The sequence below is a fragment of the Photinus pyralis genome, unplaced genomic scaffold (assembly GCF_008802855.1).
Source record: "Photinus pyralis isolate 1611_PpyrPB1 unplaced genomic scaffold, Ppyr1.3 Ppyr1.4_LG2, whole genome shotgun sequence".
Taxonomy (NCBI): Eukaryota; Metazoa; Arthropoda; class Insecta; order Coleoptera; family Lampyridae; genus Photinus; species Photinus pyralis.
In genome coordinates, this window is record NW_022170403.1 from 40,951,100 (window position 1) to 40,961,377 (window position 10,278).

At 38.7% G+C, this 10,278-nt stretch overlaps 1 protein-coding gene across 1 annotated transcript; it reads left to right on the forward strand.

Annotated features, from left to right (window-relative positions):
* Positions 1–1,789: 1,789 nt before the first annotated feature.
* LOC116164011 lies at positions 1,790–3,037 on the forward strand. Its single transcript, XM_031478139.1, has one exon. It carries the CDS (start codon positions 1,790–1,792, stop codon positions 3,035–3,037), a length of 1,248 nt encoding a protein of 415 aa, XP_031333999.1.
* Positions 3,038–10,278: the final 7,241 nt, after the last annotated feature.

Here is a 10,278-nt window from a genome sequence, read left to right on the forward strand (position 1 = left end):
ACCGCGTTTTAGAGCGCAAAGCTTGGGAACGCCTAAAATCATCTAACGCAAAGCTAGAGGAACGAGCAGCGGCTCTTGCAGTCGGCACCATCATGAAGGTGAAACGAAAGTTGGGGATGGGAGTTAAGGGGAAGAAGGCGAAAAGTAGTTTATTAAATTTGCGTAGAACTATTGCTAAGAAAATGAGGAAAAGTGGAAATACCGCGGACATAATAAAATCAGCTGCTACGGCAGCTAATTTGGCTGTTAGGAGATTAGGGGGAAGACGAAATGTGAGCGTACCCAGAATTATTCCCATACCAAAACAGGGCGGGTTTTTACCATTTCTGATACCCCTATTCGCAGGCCTTTCAGCAGTCGGGGCATTGGCAGGTGGCGCAGCAGGCATTGCTAAAGCAGTTAATGCATCGCGTGATGCACGTAAAATGCTGGATGAAACTTCGCGTCATAACCGCACGATGGAATCGATCGCTATTGGAAATAAAAGTGGTGGCGCGATGTACTTGAAGCCATACAAATCTGGAGGAAGTTTAGCGTTACATTTGAAAAAAAAAAAATTAAAAAATTGCCAAACCGACCGTTGACAGATGTAGATTTACGTAAACATGCAGCGGGTGTACCATTCTTTAGGGATGTGTTTATGCGTGATAATATGCCTATAACGTCATGGAAAAATGAGGCCGGTGTTATTAATTTAGATAGCAAAAGAGGGCCAGGCACTCATTGGGTCTCATATAAGAAACGTGGTGGACGGGTTTGGTACTATGATAGCTTCGGTAATATTCCACCGCCACGAGAAGTGATCAAATATTTTAGCAATTGTAAAATATACTATAATTACACGCAAGAGCAAGAATTCGGGACAACGAATTGCGGGCATCTATGTTTAAAGTTTCTGTATAAATAACACGTGCGACTATTTAGTGACCTTAGTCATGTCGATCACATTCAGCATAGAGGGTATTGGAAATATAGCCAGTCATGATTTCTATCCACCCATCGAACTTCCTTCGGGAAGAACATATGTAATCGGGGTAGTAGGTTTCTATGGCTGTAATAGCATAAGAAATATCCACTATGGAAACGACAAATTTTATTATAGGAAAGAGGGTGACATCGTCTCGCACGAAATCATAATTCCGCACGGCGCATACGAGTTGGACGAGCTAAGCGCGTATATAAAAGCTAACATACCCACTCGTCGCTTTAGTTTACGTGCCAATAACAATACGCTCAAGTGTGAACTTAGTTGCGAATTTGCTATAGATTTCACTCCAAGAGACTGCATAGGGCGCATGCTCGGTTTCGAATCGAAGATATTGGAAGCCAACGTTATACATAAATCAGCTTTAGATATACAAATAATTAAGCATACTAATATTCACATAGAGTGCAATCTCATTACGGGATCCTATCGTAACGGAAATCCTGCTAAAGTCCTTTATGAAATAGACGTCTCCGTTCCACCAGGTTACCGCTTAGACAAAATTCCAAACAATACTCAATATCTGGAAGTAAATATCAGCAGAATTAGCAACATAACCATAAAGTTGACGAATCAAAAAGGTGAACCAATAGATTTCGGGGACAGTGAGCCATTTACAGTTCGATTAGAGTTAAAAGAATATGGGGTTACGTATTAATCAAGGCCCACCGCCATCCTTCCTTAGCAGCACTATAAATAAACGATGTAAGCGTAAATCCAGCTATTCTACAGCGAGTCGAGACCAGGACACGTTAACCCCAACAGAAAAATACTTCCTGGAATCCATTGGTTTGAAAGTGCAAAATGGCAGTGGCGGCAGACTCGTTAAACATCTTTCAAAACGTACACTTTGACGAAACTATAATCAAGTCAGATGTCCATACTTATCTTCCGTACGGAGGGTCTTCGAACTATGGGCTTTCCAGTGAAATCCGTATATTAATTCAAAATCAAGACCTGGTGACTGCCACATACGACAGCTTTCTATACATAGAAGGAAAAATTGAATGGAATCAGCCTCAAGAAGAGGGTGCGATCGCAAAGACATGCAACCTAACGAACAATTTTGCGGCATTTCTTTTCGAAGAAATACGCTACGAGTTGGGGGGTCAGAAAGTAGATGTATGTAGGAATCCGGGTATTACATCCTCACTCAAGGGATACGTATCGTATACAGCTACTGAAAGCAAAGGTCTCAAACATTTGGGATGGTCGCCCATGGATGAGTCCCTTCAAGTAGACTACGTCAAGAGCAACAAGGAGAAGCATTTCACCGTTTGCATTCCGTTAAAGCACATATTTGGAAGTATGGAAGACTATCGTCAAGTTATCGTAAACATGCGCCAAGAATTGGTACTGATTCGTGCTAGAAGCGATGCCGATTGTTACATGGGCACAGCGAACGATGCAACAATAACATTAACAAAAATTCAATGGAAAGTTCCTCACGTGACAGTTAGCGACAGTGCCAAAATTGGGCTATATGAGCGCATTAACAAGGATGCAATAATTACAATGCCGTTTCGTCAATGGGAACTGTACGAATTGCCCGCTTTGAAACAGGCACAGTCGGATATATGGCCAATCAAAACGTCAACCCAATTAGAGAAACCTCGATGGGTAATCGTAGCATTTCAACGTAGTGGAAAAAGGTTTTCGCATGAGGCGAGAGCGACCAATTTCGATAACGTCAATATCCGCAATCTAAAGCTTCATCTCAATTCTGAAAGTTATCCGTACGAAGCGATGCATTTAGATTTTAGTGCCAACAAATATATAACCGCATATCAAAACTACGTAAACTTTCGTAGAGATTATTACATCAAGGACGAGCAAGACGCTTTGTTTGATTATTCTTATTTTAAAAGTTGTCCAATCTTTGTAATGGATTGTTCAAAACAAAACGAATCTCTGAAGCATTCAACGGTAGATGTTAGATTGGAAATGGAATCGATGGAGGCCTTCGAGGCGGGAACCGTTGCTTATTGTCTGATCTTGCACGACGCCCTAGTTCAATACAATCCTTTGACTGGAGAAGTGAAGAAACTATAGTTCATATTTTTTGAAAATGTATTTTCTAGTATAAATAAAATGTATTGACCAAAATGTGCCTAGTTTAATTTTAACCATCAAAAATGAAGGTAGTGGTGCACGAGCAAAAACTTCCCATTCAAAATCTTGATACTTTTATAACACCAAATGTGGGGTCTAAAAGACATGGAGAGTTACTTCCAAACAGCGTAAGATGTCTAATTTGTGGACCGTCGAATTGCGGCAAAACGAATACGATGCTGAGTCTACTAACTGAATCTAATGGTCTACGCTTCAAAAATGTGTATGTCTATTCCAAATCACTAAATCAGGATAAGTATAGGCTCTTGGGAGAAATTCTGAGTCCTATGAAGGACATAGGTTTCTTCACCTTCAGCGATAACACAGATATTATGGAGCCCAGCGTTGCAAAACCTAATTCAGTTTTTATTTTTGATGACATTGCTTGTGAAAAACAGGATCACATTAGAGCATACTTTTCAATGGGCAGACATAACGCTATCGATTGCTTCTACTTAGGCCAAACGTACTCTAAAATTCCCAAACAACTTATACGAGACAACGCCAACTTAATTGTTCTGTTCGAACAGGACGATTTGAATTTGCGACACATTTACGAAGACCATGTCACCCCCCTAATAAGTATGCAGCTGTTTCGAGAGATGTGTTCTGAAAGCTGGCAGACCCCATATGGGTTTATGGTGATTAATAAGGATGCCGAAGTACGAAACGGTCGTTTTAGGAAAGGTTTCGATCATTATATAATACCGTAAACATTTATGTATGGATCAGTTGCAAATAGACAGCTAACAGCTAACAGCTTTCACATAAACGGATTATTAATAAACAGGTCTGTTTACTTATTTACCTGTTCGCCTGTTTACCTGTTCGCCTGTTTACCTGTTCGTCTGTTTAACTGTTCGTCTGTTTATCTGTTCGTCTGTTTACCTGTTCGTCGGTTTACCTGTTCGTCTGTTTACCTATTCGTCTGTTTACCTAGGTTGGTCTATTTACCTGTTCCCCTGTTTTTATTGTCTGTGTACCTATTCTATCCATTTGACAATCCGCATCATGGATAACAAGGAGATGGCATTGAAACGACGAATAATTCAAGCCCGTAAAGCGATACAACAAAAGTATAATCGTCTTAAGGAGGATCGGTTTAGTAGAGAACTAGAATTTGTGCAAACCTACAAGCCCCTAATCCAACCACTATCTCAGATCGTAAAGAAAATCGAACCGCCATCGATGCAGATGGTAACGAAAAAGGAGGAGCCGGAGGACGAAGTATTTACGAACGCTTCACCTCCCAAACGTCAATCTTCTGCAAAAGGCAAGTCATCACCACAACGTACGACCCCTGCGATACCTTATTACTTGCGAGTGAGACGAAGGCCCTCTTCCCTTACCGAGATCAGTCCGCTGGCTAGACTTCCCTACTTTCAAAAATATCCTCCAACTGATATTAGTCCTATGGTTAGGCCATTTCATCTCACGGCTACTCCATCATTGAGACAGCCGCCATCATTTCTACAGAGTACAGTGATAGGAGAGCATCAACCGGAGGAAGAAGAAGAAGAGCCTCCTATCGCATCATCATCATCTGCTTTATTACTTGATATGCAAGGTTCGCGAGACTTTTTGGAACAATACAAACACCTACCACGTATATACGTTGAGCGCATGATAAGAGATACGAGTAATGCAATTGACACCACCTTTGGAATTCATTATAATGTCGAAACGGATAAGTGGAGAATGGGCAAGACAGAGGTGACGATAGATAACGAAGATTTGGTTATTAACGGGATCCGGTACAAAGGTACTGCAGGGCTATACGAACTTATCATCATGAATGAACCGGATGAATCGCTAGTATCCAAGCAGGATAGAAGTAACTATAAGCAGATAATAATAGCAACTCATGTCGCACGGCGCAATTACGACCCCACCGAACAGATTCGTGGCAATAAAAGCAAAAAGTATACGCTTATAATAAAGCCTCTACTGAAGGAGGAGGAAGCGGCGAATAGGGGGCGTGCGAAATCGGGAAGCGGCATTACTCTATTCAAGGAACTCGACCGACCGATCGAATACAAATACTGGAATAGCGTGCATGAATTGATTAGGGAGTTAGAGGTTTTATGGGGTGAAAAAATGGCAGGCAACACTGGTGTAAAAAATGATATAATATCAATTATGGAAGAGTTATATGAAGAGGGCTACATACAAAAGCCTACGCAGCGATTTTTACGTCAACTAGTATAAATACCCCATTTCCGCCTTCTTTCTTACATTCATCATGGATAAATTCGGACGTTCACATACCCATGCTCAATTTGGAAAGCTGTTGAAAACAACTTTTTCCATTACCGACGATACTATAAACGTGGAAAACAAGAGATTAAGTAATGTTGCCGATCCTATTGAACGTCAGGATGCCCTAACCTTACACCACTATCTAGCTACAAGACTAAATCTAAACGAAAACCGGCTGACCAATGTGGCTGATCCATTAGATGATAGCGATGCTATAAATAAAGGCTACTTAAGGTTTTATATACAAATCGTTAAAGCATCTTTAGACGGTCTTCGCAATTTTGTGGAACATTTAGAGAAAGATTTGAACGCTGTCAAAGAAAGCTTGAGTAGATTAATAGAGAATGCAGCAAGTGGTAAATGAGTTACACAAAGCGGCACGTAAGAATTTCACACGTAGACGTACTGTTATTAAGGGTTTCGATGATCTTTGGCAGGCAGATTTAGCTGAATTTATACCTTACGCTAAAAATAATAAAGGCTACAAATACATATTGGTAGTTATTGACTGTTTTTCTAAATATCTGTGGACGAGAGTATTGAAGAATAAAACAGGCGAAGAGGTGACAAAAGCCATGCAAAGTATATTAAGAACTGCCGGACGCAGACCGAAAAATTTACAAACCGATGCAGGAAAGGAATTCTATAACAAATCATTTGATAAGTTGATGACACAGCAACATATTAATCACTACTCTACGCACAGTATTAAAAAGGCTGCAATGGCCGAAAGAGTTATTAGAACTATCAAGGGTCAACTTTACAAAAATTTTAGCCTACGTGGAAAGTATGTATGGATCGATGTAATTGAATCAATCACAAGCGACTATAATAAGCGTAAACATCGAACGACTGGGATGAAACCGGTTGAAGTGAAGGCCAACACACATTTAACTGCCTATAACCACATAAAGCTGTTCAATAGGAAATGTCGGTTTAATGTTGGCGATGTAGTTCGAATCAGCAAATTCAAGAGTCATTTTTCTAAGGGCTACACACCTAATTGGTCTAGTGAACTTTTTAAAATAGTGAAAATACGAATAACAAACCCAGTAACATATCTGTTAGAAGACATGAAAGGAAAACCGATCCTAGGTGGATTTTATGAACAAGAATTGCAGAAAGCCAAGCATTCAGATGTATATTTGATAGAAAAGGTATTGCGGCGTAAGAAAAACAAAGTATACGTCAAATGGTGGGGAATGGATGAAAAATCGTGGATTAATCAAGAAGACATAATTTTATAAGCTTTAGTTTTTTTAATTTGTAATATATATATATATATTGTGAATAAAACTCAGTAAATCCATACATGTTTTTATTTTATTTTTTTGTCTACCATACAAAGGTTTTGATTGGATTCGGTTTTGAATTTTTACTCCACATTCTGTTAAGTACCAATAAACTCTTTTTATAGTCACTTAGTTGCGTCGAGGGCCAAAATGCGTTGTCCGGTCCACAAGTCCACCCTAGGGACGCATTTGGATCTGCGTCTCCTTTACGGATATTTTCCAGCACCCAGTCGTACACTGCTTTATGTCGAGTGCATGCGAGCGGCCTGAATGAGTATTGTATGTTTCGCTCGGTACATATTTCCCACAAAATTTCTAGGGCCTTACAATTAGCATATTCTATACTAATACATATTGCATCATCCATTATATACAAAAGATCCTTATAGTTATTTAAAATACTATCTACATTGAATTGAGAAAGTCTAGCTAAATCATAAATATACATTTTAAGTCCTAAAGGTAATTCAGAAGTCAGTCTATCGATCTGATCACTAGTAACACAGCCACTTATATTTAGGATTCGACATTTATTTACAAAATGTTTAATGGTATAGTCAATTTCTTCCTTCTTATCAACTAGTAGTTTAATTTTATTCGAGCACACATTTGGTGATTTTGCGCACCAGTTGAAGCACTCGTCCGGTATCACAATTTTTTGCAGAGTCTGATTAATCACCTCATAATTTTCAGTGGACCAGACGTCCATAAGGGCTCTTTTTAAATGTTTTTTGTAAATGTGATGAGAAGCAAGAAATACTTCTTGCTCCAATTGGATTGTTTTATCCGAACGAATGCTGCAACTGATGCTCATAATCTGCAAAAAGAAATTAAATGAAAAGATGTTTCGATGCTGTGGAATATGAAAATTAAGTTGAATGGTATCCCCAAGGGCGAGTGTTGATGCAGTCTAAACTTATGACACGTTTGTCATCATAAGGGCTCAAAACTACCTTATCCTGCTTGATCGTAAATACGCAATGCTTTTGTGATTTAATAAGATGCTGATTCCTTTTTACAATCGATTCATTAAACAAGCAATCTTTATAATCTTCTAACGTTACTTCCCTAATGCTAGCCGCTGTGGAACCCTTAGACTTTTTAACTATTTGATCATCTACTTGGTATACATACATTTTTGCTCGGAGTCCTACAAACTCTAGCATTATTCGTCCATTGTTTTCGTCCTTCATCAGGCCTGGAATTTTTTTATTAACGGGTGGTATTGCAAATATGTTATTCGGATTATAGGCGGAGGTGTCAAATCTATCAAGATTCTCCTTTATCGAATGATAGATGTCGGGAACCGCAAACGAGTAAATGAGGCTATCGGTATCAGTATATAACAGCTTCGCACAATTTTTGAATTTCGGTAAAACAAAATCATAATGGAACTCGTAAAGGAAAGTCTTAGAGACATCCAAAACCGAAAATCCTACGTATATTGGTTTGTTTAGGAATACCTCTAAGCGGTTCATTTCAATGATGACCATATCGTCATCGAATATAGTACAGCTATGGAAATTTGGTTTTGCAATACACGCTCTTGCTCCATACCGTCCTTCCCATTTAGTTACTAAGCGAACATCTTTATACTTTCTTACGTTTTCCATTAATTTTCCGAATACACTGTTCACCATTAGTTTAAAAAAATGTACCTCGAATTCGTTTTTAGCTTGTTTACGCATAGACGTGTTCAAATCGATATACTTTCTCAACCACGGTGATTGTTTAAAGCGTAGGACGCGATGAATCTTAATAAGTTCTAAACCGTGCTTAATGTACAGTTTTAAATTTCTATAGTGCACGACATAATTCCGTTTGGGGTACAATGTGAGCAATAATTTCTTAATTTTAGATCCTGCCGGAATCATGTGCTCAGGAGCGAGGGGAAGATCACTATGCGTCTCATGCAATTCTCTTGGATAGTCTAAATCACATTCTAAAATGTAACCAATGTCTGAATCGTCCGAATGATTTAATATATCTAACGACTCAAAGTTGTCCACAAAGGAAAAATCTCCATACGGTAGAGATTCACACATTGTTCTTCCATAAAGTGAATTTACATCGAAATACATTAGATAGTTTGTGGGAAGGTTAGGATCGTATCCTTCAGACATATACTTATTGTTGGCTTTGGCATAACGAGTCGTGCACTGGGTGACGCCTCCCCTAATTCCCTTCTCGATAAACAAAACTTGATCAATATCAGTTAAAAGTTCTAATCTAATTCCCGTAATCTTTAACATTGCATCAAATGCCAAGCCCGGAGCGGTGTAGTAGTGCAAAGGATCAAGTTGATAAGTCTGCAAACAGGTTTTACGAAAATTTTCAAAAATGTCAGCCAAAAGAAGAACATCCGTTTTTAAATAAAGATCTGAGTACTGACCTAAATTTTGAACTGAAAACGAGGTCCACACGTTTAAAGCATGCGCATACTCATTTTCGGTAATATCCTCATTGTGTAAATGGCTATAGAATGCGTTTCTTGGTGGTAGCTCAGTTTCATTTAACTTTTCCCAAGAATCTATGTACTCATAGGGAAAAACGCCTTTCCGAGTTAACAAATTAAACTGAACTTCGTTGAGACTGAATGACCGAGTTATTGTTTTTTTATCGTTTGACAAGTATGAAGATAATTTTTCCAAACTGCTACTCATGAATCTAAACGAATCGATAAATCGAAAGGCAATGTTTGTATTCTCAACGTGTTTGGTAAAAGAAATGTACCTCTCTTTATTTATAGGTAATAATTTAATTTGACCAGGTATACCGGTTGCTAGTTCTCGTATAATAAAATGGGCATCATATCCGCTAAGATTGTGAAAGACTACTGGGATTATGCGACTATCTTGATAGTTCAAGTTGCAGGAAACGTGGGCACTTTTTCTCATTTTTCCTGTCAAATGGTTGTGATCTTTAGCACGAATTTCACCTTCTGCAAATGGTTTTTCACATATGTGGCAATGAGTGGCATTCTGGAAATATGCCAGTTGAGTAGCACTCAACGTTTCCATGGGTATAGGGTTATCAAAGATTGAATTCGCCCATATGGAAATGCTATGTAATTGTTTAATAAACCAAGAAATACAATCCACCCCTCTATACTGTGAAAATTGCGAAAGCGAATCATCATACGTACACTTGAGATAAAACGCCACACTAAAGGGTATATGTTTTTGGTACAATCGTGTGTTTTCACCACCACCACCGTTGTTTTCGCATTTAACCAAAATGCTTTCCATGTCGGCGTAGATAGCAAATGGCACACTTTCTTTGTATGAGTAATGGGTAAACTCTAAATACTTTTCGTTTTCGCGCGGTACTCTTGCAGAACATCTATTTATCTTGTGACAGTTGACGGAGTGTTTTTGTAATAGGTTATCAGAAGAAAAATGGTTTAAGCAGATATTACAAAAGAATTTTTTGTGGCCTCTTTTTGACAATTGTGAAGACAACAACGCGGACATATTCTTAATCCACGTAAAATGATAATTGGGATTGCGCTTAGAGGACTGCGAAATACCGTTTATATTGCTATTGTTAGAGGATAACACTAATAAATTAATTGTGGGTCCATTGACATCGTGGTTAGTGCTCAACATGAAGGGAACGACACGTTTTTTT

Coding starts and splice junctions, on each gene's coding strand:
- LOC116164011 (XM_031478139.1), top strand. CDS start 1,790: ATGGCAGTGGCGGCAGACTCGTTAAACATCTTTCAAAACGTACACTTT.